Source organism: Notolabrus celidotus, chromosome 7 (genome assembly GCF_009762535.1).
Source record: "Notolabrus celidotus isolate fNotCel1 chromosome 7, fNotCel1.pri, whole genome shotgun sequence".
Taxonomy (NCBI): domain Eukaryota; kingdom Metazoa; phylum Chordata; class Actinopteri; order Labriformes; family Labridae; genus Notolabrus; species Notolabrus celidotus.
Genome location: NC_048278.1, coordinates 27,241,485 through 27,265,787, shown reverse-complemented (window position 1 = coordinate 27,265,787; position 24,303 = coordinate 27,241,485). Strand labels below are relative to the sequence as shown.

Genomic DNA, 24,303 nt, shown 5'->3' with positions numbered 1-24,303 from the left:
TCTCTGCTTATTTGCATTGTTTAAAGTGTAATTTATCCATTAGACATGATAAATAGAAGCTTAGTAGAAAAAAAAACCCATCAGTTTGGTGATTTGAAACGTTGTACCTGAATTCTAACTACAGCATGGATCCTGAATCATTTGCACTTTAACTCATTGAGCTATAGGCAAGGCAAGGCAGCTTTATTTGTATAGCGCATTTCATACACAAGGGCAACTCAATGTGCTTTACATTAAAAGATGAAAAGCATTGGAGACATTCAGACAAGTATAAAAAAACATCATTAAAACGAGTTAAAATAAGCTAAGATAGGAAGGCAGTGGAAAATAAAAAAGTCTTAATCTTTGATTTAAAAGAGGTGAGAGTTGGAGCAGACCTACAGCTTTCAGGGAGTGTGTTCCAGATATGTGGTGCATAATGACTAAACGCTGCTTCACCATGTTTCGTTCTGACTCTAAGGACTGAAAGCAGACCAGTACCCGATGACCTCAGAGGTCGAGGTGGTTCATAATGTAGTAGCAGATCAGCAATGTATTTTGGGCCTAAACCATTCAGTGCTTTAAAACCATCAGCAGGATTTTAAAGTCTATTCTCTGACAGACAGGAAGCCAGTGTAGAGATCTAAGAATTGGAGTTATGTGATCTACCTTTTTGGTCCTTGTTAGGACTCGAGCAGCAGCATTCTGTATGAGCTGCAGCCGTCTGATGGACTTTTTAGGGAGTCCTGTAAAGACACTGTTCCAATAGTCTAGTCTGCTGAAGATAAATGCATGGATGGGTTTTTCTGCATCCTGCTGAGACATAAGTCCTTTAATCCTTGATATATTCTTAAGGTGATTGTAGGCTGATTTTGTAATTGTCTTAAAGTGGCTGCTGAAATTAAGGTCTGGGTCTATGACTACATCAATGTTTCTGGCTTGGTTTGAACATTTCATCTGTGCAGATTAGAGCTGAGCAGTAACCTTTAACCTGTCTTCCTTGGCTCCAATACAATCATTTCATAACCTTAAGTACTCTCCACTGAATGCATGCAAGAATCAAATTTCAGGGTCAAAAGCTATTATTACGAGGTAGTCAGACAGAAAATAATTTAATCTACCTTATCGAAACAGATCAATTTGCAACAGTCATGAGTTTCTTTTCAGTTTAGAATGGAATCTCATTGGTGCACTTTTATTCATCTTTTCTAATGTCAGCAGCCTCACACTCCTCAAACTGGCAACAGCAGCATGAACAGAGCTGAACGTCTGGCTGCACGTGTGGATGAGAAGCATGCAAGGCTGTCATGGATGAGGATTACACTCTGGTCCAGTATATAAAAACCATCAGCTGGAAGGATTAATAAGAATGGCTTTCTTTAGTGGTATGACACAGCTATGAGTGAAGCTCATACTACTTTTTTCTCTAGGCTGCATAAACATTACACAGAAGTGACAGTGTGGACAAAGGAGACACCAGACAGAGTGATGAAGCAGCAGAGGAACTTAAAGCGAGTTGAAAACGTGAATATGTTGGTACCATTTCCCTGTAATACATGCAATGAAAGTATCTAAACCTGTTACCTGTTTACTGAGATACACTGACAGAAAGAAGAGTATATGAAAGATATGATTACTGTGGAGCTGTGGGAGGAGGTTACACTACCGTAGTCTAAAACTGCATCTAATCCCACTAACGCTGAAAGCCAGGTTGTGAAACTCTGGTGCCAATATGTGGAACAAGATACTGAACGTTAACAGCAAACCTAACCGGATTTAAAGGCATCTTGGGTCGTGGTGCAAATCAATAGTAAAAAGGCACACAGCTTGTGGATTTAAGGTGGCTCCAGCTGAAACCCTTAACGCTGCACAAACACACAAACCATTCACAGAGTAAAGCTTTGCAGAGACAAATACCAAGATCTATGAGATACTGTTTTAACCGGGTTTTTTTTTCTGTGGAATAAAAAGATGGAGGCACTGGTATTACTGATCATACTACTTTATTATGAGGTTGGATACAGTCATCCGACAGGCACAAAAATACTCTTATTTACATCTATGTTAAAAACTAAAACAACTTTAAAAACAGATGCTGGAACGTGGTTGAGAAAAAGTGGAAAGATCAACTTTGGCAAACTAAATTTTCTGTGTGTGAATCTAAAGTGAATACAAAATGTTAACAGTACTGGTGCGTCCAACTAGAACTACACTTATTTACTTCACTTTCAAATCATCTGTTGATTCTGTTGAATCAAACCCATCTACTGCGAATGAAATAGGAGCAAATGGATCTAACCTTGAATGCTCGGTAAGATCTCACTGCACAGATTCCTGATTCCTACTTCCTACACTGTCATTTCTCAACTTCAACAATGGAGACATAAGGTGTCTGAAAGGTACATGATAGGCAAGTAAAAAAATAAAATATGTCAGTCAGTTTTTATCTTCAAGGGATTGGATACAGTAAAACCTTTGAGCAGCAATGCCAACCCAAACAGTTAGTTTAATCGTAAACCACTGATCAGTCATGACTCATCAGACTGAACCAGGCAGGAGGTCCCAGTTTGGACTTGAGTTGTAAAAGCAGAGCAGCAGTTTTCGTCAGGCGTGGTGAAAAAACTCAAGTGGACTCCTCCTGAGCCTTTGGAGCACTACACACACACACACACACACACACACACACACACACACACACACACACACACACACACACACACACACACACACACACACACACACACACACACACACACACACACACACACACACGAGAAAGAAGTTAGGACCATTCAAAAACTGTAAAACAAACATCAATGAGCTGGTTTACTGGTGGTCAAATTTAAGTTAACCCATTATACAAGTCCAAACACTGTGACTAGTTTAAAGTCAAGATGACTAAACGTGTATCAATCCACAGCATAAAATAGTCCCCACTATCTTCTGTTAGATACTATTTGCTGAGACTACAATCATCAGGTGTTTCAGAATACACAGCCATTTTTAAAGGGCACAACAGACTCAGGCCTTTTGCTGCATGTCACCCCTGCCTCCCCCTTCTCTTCTCGTGTCTTTCATGTCTCTCCTCTGCTGTCATAATCTCTAATCCCTTTCACACATGCTCTTCAACCCTGAAATTATCTTGACATTAGCCGCAGGAGATGTATGCGACAACGCAAATGTCCGATCGGGCCCTGTCAGCTCCCTGCTGCAAAGTCTCTGTTATGTCCGTCTGTGCGAACAGAGCGGGGCATTGTCTGGGGAATTCCATGTGAGTGAATGTGTGTGTTGATGACGTAGCAAGGAGTGCAGCTGCTCCGTGCCCTTTCCTACTTGCATGTTTAATACTCTCCACTCTCTGGTTGAAATAATGGATTTATATCAAGACATGAATTACTGACGCCAAAAACAGTTGTCGTTATGTATGTGTCCTCCTCCTCCTGCATGTTCTGGTCACTCTTCCCTCAAACTAAGTAACTCCAGGAGGTGAAAGGTGTTTGCTATGAGAATATCCTCCTTGATGATGCATGTATGGAAATGGAAATAGAAATGCAACCCCAGACATTGTCAGTGTCCTGACCTGACTTTTTGGACATTTTCCAAATTTTTAATGAAAATATTTCCTTGGCAAAATGCCGGAAATAAAAGAATCCTCAGTTATAAAGATTTTGATCTTGATTAGTATCCTCGGGGCATCCACTTGCATCAAGCTTATATAATGTATTTGAAACACCTTTGTCGTTGAGTGCCTCAAGGGGATTCCAGAAAATGGTTTCATACAGATTTTGGGGCTTATTTTGAAGGCCGTAAAGCAAAGGTCAGCAACAAGGTTTTAAAGAGTTAGAGTGGTCACACCATCACTGCTTTGTTCTGGACAATATAAACCTTAATAAAAAATCTGTGAGTTTCCCCCTCTTGAGTCTCCTTTTCTCTTCAGGCCTTGATGTTTTTAGTTTTATCTCAAGAGTGTAAAACTGGCTCTTTGTGCAACATAAGAAATGATAGTTACTTTAAACCAGTGCTCAAGGGTTAGTTGGATCTGTTGGTGGAAACTCAGTCACACTTCTATCAACATGTGTTGAGTATAATACCTGTGATTTTCTCCAACTGAGGCGTCCTCAAGAGACCTCTCCTTCTCTGTCTCCTGCTTCTTCTCGTCAGGGCTGGTATCACCGTTTGTCATCTTGTCTGTAGGCGATGCACAGAGAGACACACATAGACTCAGTCAGAAGGGGCATCACTACACAACCTAGAACCACCGCAGAGAGGGGAGGCTCACAGGAGCATGTGATGGCACATGCCGAGCTGCAGACCTTAGTGAAATAATATGATTTTCCATCCATTAGGGCATGTCTTGCTGTAGAAAGAGACCTTTTCAAAGAGACACTCCTTTTGGTGGGAGTACAGTATGTACATCATAAAGTGAATGAATAGAGCGAGGATGTGGCTGCAGACCTGATTATGGTCAGTGTCGGTACTGAGAAAGTTAACCACACAGATCCTATGATGTGCTCCAGGAAAGATGTGAAGCTGACTGAGAGCACAAAGCTTCAAAGTATCTGCTCTTAGGTTGGTTATGCATACATGACTGAGCTGCAATTGATTTGCAAATAATCAACAGACCGGTCATACGATGAGACGTCGTCACTGGATCCTGTCAACTTGCCTTACTGAAACTTTTAACTTTGTTGTTACAAAAGCAGCTTCCACAAAGCTTACAGGTAAGAATCCGGATTTGAACACCTCCATATATCTGTACAATACACTGTGCAATATCCCTGCCACTTTAACATCCTTGTATATGCTATTTATGTTCTTTCTCTGAGTGCACACAGATACAAACACTGGCTGACCCTAATTTATAAGGCTCTTTTAGGCTTGATTCCTCACTATTTGTGCGCTTTATTGCAGAGAAAAATCAGTTCTTGCATTTTTGCACTACTCTTGTTTTATCTGTTCCTCGGGTAAGGACTGAATTTGGAAAAAGAGCTTTCAGCTTTGCTGCCCCCATGGCATGGAATGCTCTACAGACTAAATTGAAACTCTCTGAACTTATTACACTTGGAGCCTTCCGCTCTATCCTGAGGGACAGACAGCATGAGAGCACTGAACAGTGCCTGTGTTTTAAACCTTAAATTATTGTTTGTTGTTTTGTTACAGCCTCCACACCTCTTATTCCTATTGTAAAACACTATGCATCTATAAATTGTATTTTTTTATGACATGTGCTGCTGACCTCTTGGCCAGGTCACCCTTGTGACAGAGATCCTGATCTCAATGGGTTTTATCTGGTTAAATAAAGGTTTATCTATAATAATAATAATAATAATAATAATAATAATAATAATAATAATAATAATCTCCTTAATTCCCAGCGCTTTTGTGAATAGGTAATTCTGACTATTCTGCCCTTCTGTATCTACTTTATTATTATTCTTTTATTATTATTCTTTTATTTGATCTTTATTTTATTTGACTTTATTTGTATTCATATCTTATTTTATTGCTTCTTCTATTAATATTTTGACTTTCTTACATACTGTGTATAAGAGCTCTGTAATGACCAAACTTCCCTCCCCGGAATAAATAAAGTATTTCTGATTTCTGATTGTGATGGCAATACCTTTCACTTGGGTCCAATAGTTACAAAGATTAGTTTATAAAGTAGTATTATAAAAGGGTTATTACAACCTTGGTTCTTCAAATGGTGGCTTTACCTCATCGCTTTGAGACTTGGGCCAATCTATTTGTTCAAATACATCTCTTTAATCCAGACTACAGGTGTGTTACTTTATGGATCAGCCAAATAGAAACAGATATGCACCATACATTTTTCCAGGTAGTGCACAGTCTGAATTATAATCACACAAACAGAGATACTTTGCAGTAAATGATCAAAGAGAATATGAGGCCTACAGATCGACCTGTATTGTCTTTTGAACAGTCATAGGATCACATTTTCAGTCTTATTTCCTCTGGTAATTGGATGTTTCCTGGTTTCAATCAAAACTTCTAGTTTTCGACAACATTTTCAAAATGTTAATAAAAAGGAAACTTAACATTTTTCAATTTTAAATTTAACATTTTTCAATGTTTCCTGATTTTAATCATGAAGCATTCTAACCTTTGACAATGTTTATTCATGCACAGTTTTCTAAATACTTTTGCATTTTTACAATTGGTCATTATCTGTTAAATGAAAGGAGACTTAACACGTTTTGATTCCTCAGCATAGGTACATCATTAAACAAATGTAAACACTTATTGATTTTGTTTGCTAACTCGTGTTTAGTGTTGTTGCCAATTTAGAAAAAGTACACCAAGCCCTCTTGTAATTAAATGTAGGAGTGAAAAAGGCAAGAAATATGCTGGATAGTTAAACAAAATGAAAAACATCAGCTACAGTGTAAAAATGCTGACATAAGGGACTGCTGTTTTGAACAGCAGGGACAGTAGCTGAGAGCTAAAGCCAATGGGCCTCATTCACTAGCAGTGCGTACGTACGAATACTAGCCTAAACTGTGCATACGCACATTTGAAGCACAAATCTAGGATTCATCAATAAATTCTTACTTGAATTCGTTCTTACACTGCGAACAAAAATACAACTTCCTCAGACCATGCGTACGCACAAATCATGATGACCAACTTTCTGGAAAATGTAAACACATACTCGTTTAACTAAATGCATGACATATTTAAACTACTTTCAGTAAAAGAAAAAAGCCAGATGACTGTCATATAGCCATCTGGCAAAAAGAATGGCAGAAAACTCATCACATTTTCTATTTTCAAGGTTTTATTTCAAGTTTAGCTACTATTTTTGTCGATATCTTTTTATTATAATGGGTAAAATGTACTATTTTAAACAACTTAAAAAAAATAATAATAATAATTCTGGAAGACATCTCATGACCCCCCATTTGTGTCTTGCGACCCCCCAGGGGGTCCCGACCCCCACACTTTGGGAACCCCTGCTCTAAGAAATGGATGACTAGTTGGTGAGCATTTCTTTTTGTTTTTATTTAGATTAAGTCTCTAGTCCGATGGCGATTTTGCGTAAGCACTTATTTTATGCGCAGAGTAAGAACATTTCTACGCATTTATTAGCGAATGAGGCCCAATGAGAGCACGGGATTCAGGCTGAGGGGTATAAAAGGAGGAGAAATCTTCACACCTGCAACTGAGCTTCAGTTTCTTTTCTTTTTCATTTAGTTTTTTAATCCAAATTAATGCACAACAATTTGACTGCTAGCTTCCCAATGACATCATTGTCTTTACTCTTGGTCTTATGTTTTTTTTACTGTTGCAGTTAACTCCTCTAAAGCAGAGACCACAACTTCAATAAAACCCATGTTAAGACCTAGAGTCATAGTATGTAATCAGCACAGGAATTTGACCACTTTAAAGACGTGTCATTCGTATGCAGATGACGTAGGAAATAAAGCTGAAGGCAACAGGCTGACTTTGGTCTCCTTTAACTTGACCCTCACATATTCTTCCAGGACAAATCAACTATGAACAGCAAATCATATGGGAAATCAGTCACTCTATGATGACATCAAGGGCTCTTACTCGGGTTTTTCTTTGTGCACATGATGCAGTTTCCCTTAAGTATGCAGTGGAAATGGCTCATATTTCGTTGATTCACAAACACTTTAAGCCAGAGTGGCTGTGACGTGCGCTAAATTCTTTACATTACATTTTTAGGATTTAACACCTTACATTTAGGGTATGACCAGAAACCTTCACAGTCAATTTCCTGCAGTTTATTTGCTATGGCAAAGTACTACCTGTACGTCATCCAGCTTATTATATGCCACTCGCAAAATAAATCTATATTGTGACAAATACTAATTTAGTAATGTTTACCAACTTATGTGTACAAAGCAATGGTGAAGCTCATGTGAGGACCTTTGTGTCGTGTTGACCCTTGTGGACAGAGTGGTACCTCCTATCTCCTAGCTACTTTTGTCCTGTACATAAGTGAGTCATGTTTTCTAACTAAAAACTCACCCTGTTGTCTTTTATCATTCAACTGTATCACTCAGGTGTTTTTTTGCACTTATATATATAAACTAAGGCAGTGTAATGTAAATCACCACATCTGAAAGCTAACCTGCACCAGTGGTTAAACGCTTCAATAATGAGCGAAAAGAAATGATCAATCTAAATGCTCATGGCTTGTTTTGCTTTGGTGGGTGATATCAAATAATCAGTATTATTTCACTCTCTTTTATTATTGACTAAAAACTCCTTACAGGAACTTTAAAATAAGTCTTCTTTATTCATGTCTAGTAATGATGGCTGAATTTTAAGTATAACATGGAAAATAAGCACCTGATTGAGTTTTTTGTTGTATAATTGTTTTAGTCTTGTGACATTTTCTATTTAGAAGCTGCCTTTAAAGTGTCCTTACTCAAACTGCTCTTTTTCAAATATTGTATTGACGTCATTGTCTGCAGCTCTTTGTGTCTTTCAGATTCTTTCCTCACATTTTTACGCTTATTAATCCTTTATTCTGTCACAGTGCCAACAGGCTCTTTAAAAAATGTCTCTGTAAGGAGTGACGTTAAAAGTCCAAAGCTTCTCTCTGTGAATTTAAGTGATTAGACACAGTCCTCCTGCCTCTGCAGTCATGACCGTTTCCAGGGAAGTTGTCTTTCATTCACAGAAGCTGTCTTCTATTATGAAACAGCAGACGGTAGATTTGTATAACTGATGCAGCAGAATGGAGGATTCAACAAAGCAGTTAAAATAACTGTTTAAATGAGCGATTAATTCATGTGAACAGGGCTGATGGTTAAAGCAATGAGGTCCAGGGAAACAGAGAGGGCAACCTTAAAGCTGGGGTTGGTAATCAGATTTAGATACACTTTTTGTCATACTGGTTAAAATGATCTTTATGTCCTGATGGCAATCAATACATGATGTGTTCCTAAAAAAGAGTGAAAAAAACTGCTATCTACAGCCGGAGTTAACCTGGGAAAACACCAACCAATCACCGTTTTTTGGCTCCCCAAATTTTAAACCAATCAAATCCCGTCCAGCCGTTCTGCCCTCCTCCTGCGCGTACATTTCCCCGGCGTGCACTCCTCCGAGTCCCCATCTCCTGCCTCTACTTCCCCTGACTCTATTTACTGCCCCTCTCGCTCGTCCTCGGGCCTGTCCCCTCTGACCTGATGAGGTGCTTTGCTCAGGACTGTAGTCTGGATCAGAGTCTAAAAATCTCTCACCAACAAGCAGAATAATTAATGACGTTCACTAAGTCCTACAGAAAATATATATTTATTGTAGCGTCCGTCCGGACACTGTAGTGATGACGAGCCGATTCGTGAACACGTTGAGCTTTAATAACCAGTCACTGTCGGCCTTGATCACGCCAACCAACAAAGCAACAATCAATGTTTGAATGAATGAAAAACTTCTCCTCTCCTCTCTCCCACTCGCACACTCTACACCTCTCCTGATGCCTTCACTGACCGTCAACACTGTAGGAATTAAGAACATCTACACTGAACAGGTTTAACAAACAGTAGAGCTGTTACAGTATTATATGTGTTATAACTTTTCTCCTGATATCGTGTCACCGGTACAACTGGATAATGCTAGCATGATAGTTGTGAGTACTAACAGCAGCCATGTTTGTTTGTGTTTTTAACTTTCACTATGATAATGTTTTGGTGAGGACCGGTTTTGAATCAGTCACGATCATATGGTCGAGAATCAGCGGCTCAGTCTGAGCACAGAATGATAAATAAAAACATTACTGAATGTGCTACTGTGTTATATTAAAGACTTCTATGACAAACATTATTTTAGGTTAATGTAGTTTAATGATTATATAAAAACGCATATGTTTTCAAATCCTATTTATACATGGAGAATAATGACCTGTCTGTGTGTTCCAGCCATCTGAGAAAGGCAATCAGTCACATTTTCACTGTGTGTTCAGGCTCACCTCGCCTTGCCTCACTTCACTTTTTGAACCAGAAGCAGTTTTTGTTTTTCCTAGCAAACACTTTCCCCTTAATGTGCGCAGGTTTCTGAGCCAAACTCTTTGAGGATGTGGCTTAAAACTGCAATGACATTTTGTTTGGTAATTTTCAGGGAAAAACTTGCTCTGAACTCTTTCATCGGCGGTGGAATAAAGGGACAAGCACACATCCTCATTCACTACTCAGTATGTTTATGTGGGCCCTCATTAGGGATGGGTACCTTTCACATTTGAACATTTGATTCCCAGGTTCCCGATACGGTACCGATACTCGGTAGCTGGGAATCGGTACCGGTACTCAATGGTACCAATTTTCTGTACTTTTTTGTGTTTATGTGGTAATAAATATTAATTTGTTTAATAATGAATTCTCCAAATTTTTTAATTGTCCCGTGCAGCACAGGTGCCCTTTCTAGTGATCTAGTGGTGTTTCAAATTAAACTTCAAGTATGAGCCCAAAAAACAGAAAGTAAAACAAAAGTATGGTTTAAGTTAAAAACCTTCCTAACATTAACAAGCAGAGCGCCTACAACTAGACTGTGCTAATGTTAGCAGCAGCTAAGACTGCAGACCCTGGAATCACTGTGTTCACTTTAGTCTCATAAAGAATTAAATACCAAAAATCGGTTCTTCTCTGCCCCATGGTAGCAGAAGAGCCTAGCTTGATATGCATGCTACTGTTTTGGAGCAGAGAAGAAGAAATTATTTCAGGTGACACAAGTTGCTTCTTAAAGAGGCTAAGAAATGAAGGCATCAGACTGGTATACTCACCAATACCTTTTCCTATCAGTATCACATAGTGTCACTAGTGTATAATAATAATAATAATGAAGAGTACCTGGGTTGTTTTCCTTGGCTTGTTCTACTTTCTTCAGCGCTCCTTTCTTGGCCTCCTCATGCTGCCGCTGTTCAGCTAAAGACTTGTTGAGCACCTGGCTGAGCACACAGTCACCCTCTCCAACCAGGAACATACTCTTAAACTTGTTATACAGCATGGTGGCTTTGTCCATGATGTCCTGGCTGGCTTTGAACCTGCGGATCTAAAGCATGCAGGAAAACAAGTGTCACACAGTATGAATTATTAGCATCACATGTAAAGGAGTAGCGGCTTTCCTCCAAGCTCCACAGATGAGGGTTGTATGGTATAGTGTCATAGGTCATGTAGATAAGTCATGCTCTAAATTGAATTTGAATCAGTGTGAGTTTACCTTTTTGAGCGTGGCAATGAGTTCACTGTGTTTCTGCAGGTGCTGGGTTGTGACTTGAAGGGAGCCAATCTCATCTAATGCATCCAAGCACTTCTTCACATCCTAAATGTAAGAGCATGAGACACAGAGGAAACAGAACAATATCACAGCTGAGAAAACTTGATACCTGCCTGGCAGAACTTTAGTCAACAGTCCCCCTTCATGTTATACCCATGCTTTTGCAGAAATGAGTGTCAACATAAAAATGATAGACACATATCTACTACTTCTGTTATAAAGGGGGGATTTGATGAATGTCAGGCAGAATTTAAAACTTGTTTTAAATGCTGATAAGACAAAAACTATGTTGTTCTCTAACAAAAAATCAAAGCATACGAACATGCCATCAATATGCACCCGTGGGGGGATGCAGATTGAACTTGTTTCCCACTATAGATACCTTTTTTTTTTTTGATGACACTTTAACCTTTACCCCTCACATCCAGCAGCTTGCTAAAAAGTTGAAATTAAAGCTGGGTTTTTATTTTAGAATTAGATCCTGTCTAAAACTTGTTGCTGCTCCTTTTCTGTCTGCGCTGGACTAGGGTGATGTTTTATATATGCACGCCTCTGCTCAAAGCTTGCACATACTTGATACTGTATATCATGGAGCTTTATCACAAATTTTAAAACGATGACTCATCACTGTGTGCTGTACTTGAGAGTAGGATGGTCCTCCCTGTCGTCACGCAGGAAAAAACATTGGATTCTTCTTATTTATAGATGCATCCTAGGAATACTTCCTTCTTACCTCCTCGCTTATATTGCACAAAAGAACTCAGAAAGTCATAATCTTTGATCTCAGGATCTTTTATTACTATCTGTTCCGAGGGTCAGGACTGAACTTGGGAAAAAGGCCTTCAGGTTTGCTGCTCCCTCGACCTGGAACGCCTTACAAAAGGATTTAAAACTGTCTGATGTGATATCTTTGAATGCTTTTAAGCTGTTCTTAAACGACTTGGAGGCTGAAGCATCTGTCTGTAGATGTTTTGTTTAAATGTCACTCATGCTGTTTCTCTGGAGGTACCTGTTGTGTAGCTGTTGTATGCGTCTGCTATTTGTATTTATGTCTATTTGTAACTCTGTAACTGCGCTGCTGCCTATCTTGGCCAGGACTCTCTTGGAAAAGAGATTTTTAATCGCAATAAGCATTCCCTGTTTAAATAAAGGTTATAATAAAAAATGGAGTCATGAAGCAAACAGCAAAGACTGCAGTCCAAGTAAGGGGGAGAAGGGGATCAACAGCCAGCAGTGCAGGAGCAAGTTGACTGAAGATCTTGTCATCATGTGTCTTTAACAGTATGTTCTGCCATCAATGTGTGGCTTTCTCCTTTTCTCGTGATTTAGCCTCATTTCACATTAATGCCTTGTTCATGATACATTCTGAGTGTTTCTATTACACACTGTACTGATTGGTGAGTGCTTCATGAAGCTACACAGCCTGACCCACATAAACTAAACACCATTCACACTGAGGCTTGCAGCTAAATCGTACGAGCGTCAGCATGTGTCTTTATGTCAAGCTTTTCTGATCTAGAAACGGTAACTGAGGCCAGAAGGACTCGAGTGGGGTCGTCCATCAAACCTAGCAAAAGTGTATTACAAACAGATCTGTCCTTATTAATGGGTAAGGAATCGAGGGGCGAAATCTGAGGACTCTAACACCTGGGGCCTCATGTACAAAGGGTTCGTACGCATAAAAACGTGGCGTAAGCTCTTTTGCACTGCAAAATTCAGATGTATCAAGAGTGAAATGACAGTGGAAATGTGCGGTGCCTCACGCCAACTTCATGGCTGGCGTACACACGTTTCTACAGCTGTTGATCCTCACGCACAGATTAATCCATCTGGATATTTTTGTGCGTACGATGTTTTCTGGATTTGAGCGTACGCCATGTTTCAGTAGGAAATCCACGCAAGTCTTTGTACATGAGGCCCTCTGTGTCTTAACTTCTTCTTGAAGCATGTTGGAAAGATGTGATGTGAAATCCTGATGGAGGTAAAGTAGACGAGAAAAGATGTACTAGTCTACTAACGATTTCTAGGTGAAAGGACACCTCTCCATAGCAGTAGCCAGCTTTGGCAAAGTCAAGCTTTTCTAAAGACAGTATAGCAAACATGGTCCCAATACAAACTATGATTGAAAAGAACTATTCAATGTTCAAAAGAGTAGTAAATATGTGTGTCCAGCCCCATTCTTGGGTAGTCAACACTGTATATTAATAACAATGACCACATTAAAATATGTGTTAAACACAGGTGTTGATGGATATATGAAAATGTTGCCATGTTTGGCTTTGTAAGTTCAGGCCATGAAGAGGAAAGGGAACTGATTTGCAGAGTTGTCAGTGGAGGGAAATGAACTTTAGCTACTGATATGATATATTGCTGAGCAGATAGTGGTTAGTAGAACTTACAGGGTTGTCAATTTTCAGTGAAATCTTGATTTCACTGTGAAGTCTTTGGAGTTTGGAGTCTGTTGATATCTCTGTTGGAAAGAAAAAATTAAGTTCATACCTGTTTATGTGTGCTTTATTCAGAAACTCAACCAGGTGTGAACTGAAGAATCTTTACCTGCCCGTAGCAACATTTTGTAGTTAAAAACAGTGTTTGAAACCATTAGGATTTCATTTGTTACAATGTTAGAATCACAGACCACATTTCATACACATAGTCAGTGACACCATCATCTAAACCAGGGGTTCTCAAACTTTTTGGAGCCAGGGACCCCTTACAGGTGAGAAATTGTCCAAGGACCCCCTCATAATTGTAACACAGATTAAGCACATTAGTGATGTGTCATGATCAAAAGCTGCGGCTCTGAGAGCCGATGCTTTATAGTGAATCAGAAGAGCCGACTCGCATCGAGAAACAGCTGACTCCCAGTTTTTCCCTTTCGCTGATTAGCTCTCACAGTGCTCAGCCCCAGCTCTGCTCACAGCAGAACTTTGTTTTGATTGGTCAGCATGGCGGCCATGCGGCCAATCACATGGTTACAGGTAATGGAGAGGAGGCTGTGTATCATGGCTACATCTGTTCCTTCTGAGAGGGTTAAGGTTCTTGTTTCTGTTTACTTGAGTTGGTTCTGGTTCTGTTAGCTTGAGTTGGTTCTGATTCTGTTAGCTTGAGTTGGTTCTGGTACTGTTTCTTGAGTTTGGTTCTGGTTCTGTTTGCTTGAGTTTGGTTCTGGTTCTGTTTGCATGAGTTTGGTTCTGGTTCTGTTTGCTTCAGTTTGGTTCTGGTTCTGGTTCTGTTTGCTTGAGTTGGTTCAGGTTCTGTTTGCTTGAGTTTGGTTCTGGTTCGGTTCTGTTTGCTTGAGGTTGGTTCTGGTTCTGTTTGCTTGCGTTTTGTTCTCGTTTGTTTTTGGTTCGGTTCTGGTTCTGTTTGCTTGAGTTTGTTCTGGTTGGGTTCTGGCTCTGTTTGCTAGAGTTTGGTTCTGGCTCTATTTGCTTGTGTTTGGTTCTGGTTCGGTTCTGGTTCTGTTTGCTTGAGTTTGGTTCTGGTTCTATTCGCTTGAGTTTGGTTCTGGTTCAGTTCGGTTCTGTTCTGGTTCTGCTCTGGTTTGATTCTGGTTCTGTTCTGGTTCGGTTTGCTCGAGTTTGGGTTTGGGTTTGGTTCTGGTTCGGTTCTGGTTCTGTTTGCTCGAGTTTGGTTCTGGTTCTGTTTGCTTGAGTTTTGTTCTGGTTCTGTTTGCTTAAGTTTAGTTCTGGTTCTAACCCTATCCCTAATCATAACCTTAACCCTAATCCTAACCCTAATCATACCCTAACCTTAACCCAAATCTTAACCTTAACCTTAATCATAACCTTAACCTTAATCATAACCCTAACCCTGACCCTAACCCTAACCGTAATCCTAACCCTAATCATAACCCTAATCCTAATCCTAATCCTAACCCTAACCCTAACCATAACCCTAATACTAATCCTAACCCTAATCATAACCCTAACCCTTATCCTAATCCTAATCATAACCCTATCCCTAATCATAACCCTAAACCTAACCCTAATCTTAACCTTAATGATAACCCTAACCCTAACCCTAATCATAACCCAACCCTTATCCTAACCCTAACCCTAACCCTAATCCTAACCCTAATCATGACCATCACCCTAACCCTAACCATAATCACACCCTAACCCTAACCCTATCCCTTACCCTAACACAACCCTTGGAACTATTTGTTTGTAAAACGTATCAATGTAAATACTTCAGACCTGTACCATAGTGATAAACAGATAACACTTCAATTTGAATCAAGTAAATACCACTTGTATACTTTAAAACAGGGGGTTATTTCATTCCTTGTGGACTCAACATGACAACATTTATACTTTTCAAGTAATTTATCTTAAACGCTTTCAGAAAATGAACAGTAACAAGAATCACATATCCCTTCGAGCCACCAAATGGTAGCATAACAATGGTGTATATGGTGTTTTTTTATGACAGCACAATTTTATAATTTATTATAAATGTACTCAAATTATTTCACGGACCCCCACGCTATGGTTTGCTGACCCCCAAGGGTCCCAGGACCCCACTTTGAGAACAACTGATCTAAACAATATCTTATATTTCTCAGGTTTCAAGTAATGATGTTAATCTCGTCTCCTCTAGACTATACTCGAATCACTTTCATGCTACTGTTTGAGGTAACACGCTCACCCTTTTTCTTAGCTCCTGTCCTCTCTTCATTTTTCTTCCCATCATCCTTGTTTGTCCTACAAAACAGAAAACAACACCATGTCAGAAATCATTTTTATTTATCTCCTATTGATTGAATCCAATAGATTTGTCCATCCTTTCAATGTTCAAGTCATTTCTTGGGTCCAACTCTAACGTATTTTCTAGTTAGTCCCTCTCAAATGTTAGCTGTTCTCTTCAAATAGTTGGACATTTAATGGTCCTGGATTGTAGCCTGGACATCACAGCACAATATAAAGAAAGATGTGAACATTATTTTGTGTTCTGGTAACTTCTGATGTGTGTTCTTTGTGTACATACTCTCTCAGTTCGTCTGCTTTCCGCCGCCGCACATCTTTGTCCACTTCTGAGTTTTGGTTTTTCTTTCTGCCCTTGGTTTTCTGGAGTTAAAAAGAAACAAAAGCACCAATTACTCTTTAAGTCCACACCAGAAACAATGCTGGTGTTACACATTGACAAGTTCTAGAAACATGCCTCTTCATCATCAGAGCCCGAGGAGCCTTCATCCTTGGACTGCTTCTTCTTCTTGGATTCAGGTTCCTTCCCCTCTGCATCCTTTCCTTTGCTCTCCTCCTTCTTCCTCTTCTCCTCCTCTCCACTCTTTGACTTATCCTCTGTTGCCCTCTTCCTCTTTCTGTCTGAATCAGCTGTGTCCCTGAAGGTGATGAGGAGAAAAGGAGCATGAAGTCAAATGACATTCAAGAAGACTACATACTGCTGACAGGTATAGTATCTCCCAAAAGTGAGTACACCTCTCACGATTCTTCTAAAGATGATGCACAAGAAAGCCTGCAAACAATTTGCTAAAGACAAGCAGACTAAGGGCATGGATTACTGGAACCATGACTTGTGGTCTGATGAGACCAAGATACACTTATTTGGTTCAGATGGTGTCAAGCGCGGGTGGGGGCAACCAGGTGAGGAGTACAAAGAAAAGTGTGTCTTGCCTACAATCAAGCATGGTGGTGGGAGTGTCATGGTCTGGGTCTGCATGGCACTGGGGAGCTACAGTTCATTGAGGGAACCATGAATGCCAACATGTACTGTGACATACTGAAGCAGAGCATGATTCCCTCCCTCCAGAAACTGGGCCGCAGGGCAGTATTCCAACATTATAACCACCCCAAACACACCTCCAAGACGGCCCCTGCCTTACTAAAGAAGCTGAGGGTAAAGGAGATGGAGTGGAAAAGCATGTCTCCAGACCTAAACCCTATTGAGCATCTGTGGGGCATCCTCAAACGGAGGGTGGAGGAGCGCAAGGTCTCTAACATCCACCAGCTCCGTGATGTTGTCATGGAGGAGTGGGAGAGGATTCCAGTGGCAACCTGTGAAGCTCTGGTGAACTCCATGCCCAAGAGGGTTAAGGCAGTGCTGGAAAATAATGTAGGCCACAGCAAATATTGACACTTTGGGCCCAATTTGGACATTTTCACTAATGGGTGTTCTCTCTTTTGTTGCTGGTGGTTTAGACATTAATGGCTGTGTGTTGAGTTATTTTGAGGGGACAGTAAATTTACACTGTTATACAAGCTGTACACTGACTACTTTTGTATCAAAGAGTCATTTCTTCAGAGTTGTCCCATGAAAAGATATAATTAAATATGTGCAGAAATGTGAGGGGTGTACTCACTTTTGTGAGATACTGTATATGAGAAAGGTTTTTGAATCAGTTAAAGCTAGGGTTGGTAGTCAGGGAAAACTAGCATGAATTTGAATGTAGAACTCCGTCTTACAAGACCGCAAGTCAAAGTATTTAGTAAGTTTACAACTGTAATTGAAGTAGATAAATAAACCATCTTTCATATTAATTCATGCTTCATTTGCCTTTATCTTAACATAAGCCTAGCCTATCAGAAAGAACAATTTGTGTATAATAAATCTGATATTGTTTATTATAACAATCAACAATATCAGATTTGATATAATTTCCAGTAATCAATTTGTTAAGACTAATCCTTTTTTTTTTTACTGAAACGGACTAAAAATAGACTAAAACCTTTTTGAGCTTTTGTCGACTAAAACTATCACATATAGAAATTACTAAAATGTGACTTAAACTAATAAGCATTTTCACCCAAAGGACTAAGAGTAAGACTAAAACTAAGATAGCTGCCAAAAACTACACTGTAAGGGATGCATACACACTGACAAAAATGTACAGATAATAAAGCCATGAACTATGAAACTGCAGAAAAGCGAGAATAAATGGATAGGGTTTGAGGTCAAATGTAAAAATTGAATACATTCAGCTCCTCTAACTACTGTAGCAACTTGAGCTTTAAGCACCCACAAGTATATCCCGCTCCCATATCGACTTTACTTTGGTTTTCAGATCTGCTGGGCTCGAGGCAATGAAGTGGCTCTCTGCATCTTGTGTACTGCCAATTCAACAAACTTGTGATTAAAATTTAAGAATAGTAGCTTTTTTTTTTCTTTACAGGAGCAAAATCGTTCAGAGTCAAACACTATGGGAAAAGATGTGCACAGATGTGTTTTTGATTGAGTGTGTATGTTGTTGTGTGTTAATGTTACATTTCACTTCCTGAGCCCTGCTGCTCCTGCTGTTGGAGCAAAAGCATCTTCTCACTCTTCGGCTTCCTGCCTCGTTTTTTAGGGGCTTCTCCACCTGGTCACATGGACACAGAAACATAATCAATCAATCAATCAATCAATCAATCAATCAATCAATCAATCAATCAATCAATCAATCAATCAATCACATAACAACAAGCGTTATCTCAAGACAATTTTGCAAACATACCAGGTCTAAACCATACTCTATGTTAAATTGTTTACAAAATACTGTGAGCATTGCACCTAACAGTATTTGGCTAGTTACAGCAGCAAAGAAAAGCTTCCTTTTAACAGGCAGAACACTCAAGTAGAACCAGACTCATGTTAGACAGCCATCTGCTTCGACCAAGTTGGGGTTGGAAGGAGGGATAGATGAGAATAAGAGAGAGAGAGAGAAACCCGATCCAGAGGGAGAAGGAATACTAATATAATCTATTTACAGCTGATTAAAATGAAACGACACATTACCAAAGTCTTTCAACTCCTCAAAGCAGGATCATCATGATTCTCTTTTATTAGTTGTTCATGTTAACATCTTTAGTTCATCTGTACCTGTCTCTAAGTTTCCCCTTGAAGAAGCTGCTTACATAAAACACAACTCGTTTGGAATGAGCCTGAATTTTCTACTTCTTTTCTTCTTAAAGGCATAAAGCCATAATCATCATAATAAGTGTTTAGAGTGACAGCCTCACAGGGACCGCCGCTTACCTGAGGGACTAGCAGGACTTGCAGGAGCATCCTCTTTCTCAGTCTCTTGGTCGGCATCACTCTGGAAAACATTTATAAATTACCATTATTTCAAATTTAATATTATTTGGCAGTCTACATTATCCACTTAGTGAACGTTAACAAGCTAATTAGATGTTACCAACCTTTTTCTTTCTTCCTCTCTTGGGTTTAGCAACATCTGTGGAATCTTTTTGAGTCGAGCCCTGAAATGACACAGCTTTAGTTAATTCAAGAATATAAACCATGTTGTGTTTTTGACTGTATTCTTTTTTAATTTTTTATAACAGATGGAAAAGACGGACTAAGCCAGAGATACATGTTAAGTGGTCAACTTTTTTTTTACATTCATCTTTGATGATTTTGGTCCCTTATTACTCCCCCTTTCCTATTTTATATGATCAGTAGCACCATCTAGTGGAGAATTGTGATATAACAATGTGTGCAGATTTAACTATGATAACTATGACACTAACTGTGCTCTGTTTACATTTCCAACTCCATATACTATTCTTACTAGTATGGACAAATACTAGTGCTGGACTGTATTTAGGCAGAAATCACCAGTTCCATCCTTTGTTCGTCAAACTGATTTTTGAATGCAATTAAATTCAAACAATTATATTTTTGGGTAGTTTTCAAATATTATATTTTATTCCCACTTTGCACTGTATGGATTGTTTTGCAGCTGTTAGCAGTTCATTGCACTGAAGAACTGTTGTGTAAGTTACCAGCTCACTATAGAATATATCCTAGCATATGTATCCATATGTGTGCAGCTTGTTTACGATTTCAGAGACAGCAGCAGGAATGCCAAACGAAACATCTTCACTGTAAGAAAAATACATACAGACTGTCATTGGGTCACAACTTACCTTTCTCCAAAGCACACAGAAAGCCATGCAAAAATAAAATCACATCAACTGACTGCAAACAGTAGTTTTGTGAAAATGTGGAGAGTGAAAGGCAGGAAATAGAAATCAGACACACAAGTTGTAAGAGGTAAAAAAGAGAAACAAAGAACCCACTTATTCAAGTCATTTTCCCAAACCAGAAACAGCTGTGCACCCTTTTATCATTTTGTCTACCTTAAGTGACAACACGGGAATGTTGGTTTGTCAGTCAGTTTTCACCTTAGCGACGTAAATACAGCAAACCTAGACCAAGCCCTCTTATGAAACCAACAAACACCGCCAGTCAACAGGAACTCAGAGTCAAACAGAAACAACCACCGAGTGAAAGATCACAGTGTCACATGCTTTTCCACGGGTACGGGGGTGAGGCAACCTGCACCATTTTAAGGGATCCCAACATGCAAAAGTACGTACATCCTGGTCCTGAGGACCCTGCTCAGTGATCACAGACCCTTCCTCCTCCTCCTTCTCTTCCACATTCTCATTCTCCTGCTCAGCCTCACTTCCTGGAACCTGAATGCACCCAAGACACAGCATAGGACGCAGTGTGCTGGGGGTCAACGAGTCTTAAAAGGGAGAAAAGTTAGCGACTATCCTTCTGTTGGAAACACTACCCTTAGCAAACAAGCTTATTAGTCTGTTAAAACTGAAGGACACGATCATTTTGTTAACGTTTGCCTTCATGACTGTGTAAAAATAAGCAGAGGACACACATTACAGAAGATTAGAGGAAAAGTAGCAAAAGAAGGAAGAAGCTCACAACACAAGGACAAACCAGTAGCACGTTAATGCAGGGAAGTGACTGTTTTACTTGTAAAAGATGGATGTTTAAAGTAAAAGCTTACTTTGGATTTGACCCCCTTTTTGTCTGCTTCCTCCTCTCCCTCCGGGCTGCTGTCTGAATCCTTTTCAGTAAAAGATGCAGGAGGGACCGGCTTCAAATGAGGAAACAAACAAATGATACATTAAAAGAAGGAAGTTTTGTCTGTAGTCGTTACAGTGACACAAAAAGAACCTACGATTATCGATTATCACCACTTAACTAAATAACAAGTAGACTAAAGCCAGGCATACACTGTACAACTGTGCAAATGTGGTGGTGGAAAGTGAACTCACACTGTTTGAGTCACATTAAGACGAAGCATTGACAATTGTCAGTACAGTTGTCTTTGAAAACTCCCACACACGCCAACATTAAAGTCAGACAACACGACTTTGGTCATAACTATGAAGTACAATCATCCCCTTTCTACCATGACAACAAACTGAATACGCTTTGTAAAAGGTAGAGTTTATTATGGTAGAGCTGTTGTATCAGATTTCAATGGATTGCAAAGGTAGTCATACTGTTGTGACTATTTAGAGTCTTTCTGGGCCTAATGTGTATTCAATCGTCCAAATCACATGGAGTGTTGCCATGATGCTTTCAGATGTGGTCTACAATTTGTGCAGGTGAAATTTTGGACAAAAAGGCCTGCAGATGGGGAATCGCTTTCACTGTGCGAGAGGATGCAGGCAGACGACCATAATTGCGAACATGACAGAAATCCATCCAAATAGTCTAGAGCAGCTGATTGAGCTGCAATCAGCCCTCATGCCTCCTTGAACACAGCCCAGTGTATGCCCGGCCTAACACAGGACAGCTGAAGTCATGATGTGACTGAGGTTTTCCCACAGCAAACATGCTCATAAGATGTAGCATCTAGCATCTTCATGCCTATGCATATCCATAGTTACCCCAACTTGTCTTTGGCACCAAAAACTACTTTGAAAGGTTAACTTACCCATGACCCTGGGATACAATAAAAGAATAAAGTAAGAGCGACAATAAATGTAAAATTCAGGAACATACAGCAGCATCTGTGGATGAATCAGTCCAAGCCTATGGCTGACATCTGAAGGAGAAATACTTCAAAACAAAGTTGAACTTTGGGCTAGTACCTTAGGTGCGGTGAGCTCAACTTTTGGGTTGTTTTCAATCTCCCACAATCCTTCATTGAAGCCTTTCCTCTTGTTGGGCTTGGCATACTTCTCTTTGTTTTGCTGGTATGGAAAGATATCTTTTGGGCCAAGAAATGCTCTGTGTGAAAATAAAGTAATGCACAAAGTCCATCCACTGAAAACTTTGTGAAGCATCACATATGCAGTTTGTGTTTACTGTGTGAAACAAACAGATGTCACTCTATTTAGCTGCTCAACATATATTAATTTATTGGAAGTTATACCTTTCTCTCAATTTTCATGTCAGTCTCACCTGACCACTTCCCCAGACAAAGTGATTCAATGCATAACCATCAAAAGTGCTGGATGTAACAAAGACAGCCAGTTACTTACGTTTCATGGGTACCAAAGAAGAAAATAGGGAACTTTATATTGGCTGGCTTCACAGCTCCATCGGGGACTTCATCGATCTGGAAATTAGAAGGGAAGAAACCTGTGCTTATTAACAGCTGAAAACAACCTTCATCAAACACTTGATGTTTTTGCTTACTCATCCATGATGTGACAAATTACTGTGTGTGGGGGGTGTAGGTGTGGTTCTATTTCTGTCTTTGAGAGGATAGGTGATAACACGTGCACTCTGATGTGAAGCAAACTCCATTTAATTTGAATAAATTATTTCATTTTTATGTTAAAAGCAAAGACTTACTCTTGCAGGCCAGTGTGGATATCCCTTCATCTTGGCAAAAATAAGATCACCATGTTTCCAATCTCGAGCCATGCTGCACTTATAACCAAACTGCAAAGAGAATATATAAAAACACAAAGCTTAACATACTGTGTGTATCTTTATTGTACAATTCACTTGTTGAGATGCACCCACACAGTCAGGCAAAATAAACGTGTACATGCTCATTCAAGGCCCCTCCCCCTGACAGGCACCACCACGAGTGAAGTTTATGTTTTGTACAAACATGACAGTTATTTCCAGTCCGACATAAACAACACTGGACAAATACCAAAGACTCATTACACTCTTTCTAACCCCAAAGACACAACACCTCAAAGCTGAGTTAACAAGCGTGATCAGGATGTGAGCTGACCAGAACGCGTCTACATACAGACATGCTAGCTAGCATAGCTGTTTCATGTTTACCAAAACTAAAACAGCTCCTACTTTACCGATCTCTGGTTCGTTCAGACGTTTCTGTGAATGATGGGATGTGTGTTGTTTTCTGTTACAGTGTCGTTGAAGCACAATTCTTCACCAGAAACACACAGACGGATGCACGTTTTCCGCTCCCGCGCAGCACGTCGGTGGGCTGTACCATTTCATGCTAACAGGGGGGAGTCGGTAGTCATTAAATCATTAAATGTTGCTGAATACATTTTATTTTTTTTCTAAAAATGAAACGAAAGCCTTAACACACTGTTTAAAAGCCAAGTAGTAACGGTATGGATGTTACCTTGTTGATATATAAGGTTTTGGCACAGTAGCCCTGCTGAGCATCTTCCCTGTACAAAGATCGTCTAGTTAGACATTTCACTTGTTGGACGGGTCTGAAAAAGTGGGAGTCAACTTCCACGCATGCGCACTGATACTATTATTTTCACTCAGGCTATAGCACTAATTGTTTGTAATATGCCGTGATGTTTCATCCGTGACCATCCTTTATGAAACAGTGCGCCTCATAAATGTAGGGTTTGATTATTGTATGTGTAGTTGGGTCTGATCTAAATGTTGGCTATTCTTGGTAACTGAAAATGGGATCAGAGTGGGTGCTCTGTAGTTTCTTCTATCCTATCCAGTGCCTGGTACTGATGCTGAGGCTGTCAAACCAGAGCCAGCCTATTGAAGAGAATGTAGGGTTACCCTCGGTCGAGTGTAGGTTAAGTGTACATCCAGGTTCATTTTGGTGGTAATAATTAAAACAAAGACAAAATAAGAAATGTATGTTTCTTAATTATTTTCACACTTTAATCTCAAATCATTTTAAGAACAATTCAATCTAAAAATGAGTATACATTATTACATACTTGTCTCTAAGCCAAGTTAACCCATTTATTTTATTTATATATTTATTTATATTATTTCAAATTTAGTCACTTTTATTCTACTTTATTTATTTATGTATTTATATATTTATTTTAAGTCTAGCATCTTAAGTTATTTTAATAGTGTGATATTTTAGTCTTTTATTATCTTAGAAATGTA

At 39.5% G+C, this 24,303-nt stretch overlaps 1 protein-coding gene across 3 annotated transcripts; it reads right to left on the bottom strand.

Annotated features, from left to right (window-relative positions):
• Positions 1 to 1,963: 1,963 nt before the first annotated feature.
• On the bottom strand, positions 1,964 to 23,642 carry psip1a (PC4 and SFRS1 interacting protein 1a). Of its 3 annotated transcripts, none has more exons than XM_034688616.1 (18): positions 23,555 to 23,641; positions 23,266 to 23,425; positions 22,798 to 22,887; positions 22,482 to 22,558; positions 22,089 to 22,227; positions 20,993 to 21,082; positions 20,562 to 20,660; positions 19,380 to 19,439; positions 19,216 to 19,276; positions 18,466 to 18,559; positions 16,405 to 16,585; positions 16,231 to 16,310; positions 15,892 to 15,947; positions 13,641 to 13,711; positions 11,185 to 11,286; positions 10,815 to 11,016; positions 4,071 to 4,167; positions 1,964 to 2,633 (listed from the first exon to the last, which is right to left on the bottom strand). In XM_034688616.1, exons 3-18 carry the CDS (start codon positions 22,867 to 22,869, stop codon positions 2,603 to 2,605), a joined length of 1,512 nt encoding a protein of 503 aa, XP_034544507.1. In that variant the 5' UTR covers positions 22,870 to 22,887; positions 23,266 to 23,425; positions 23,555 to 23,641; the 3' UTR covers positions 1,964 to 2,602. The 3 variants fall into 3 exon arrangements, with proteins under 3 accessions (XP_034544507.1, XP_034544506.1, XP_034544508.1); XM_034688615.1 differs by having other exon boundaries at positions 23,271 to 23,425; positions 23,555 to 23,640; XM_034688617.1 differs by lacking the exon at positions 20,562 to 20,660 and having other exon boundaries at positions 23,271 to 23,425; positions 23,555 to 23,642.
• Between the last annotated feature and the right edge of the window lie 661 nt (positions 23,643 to 24,303).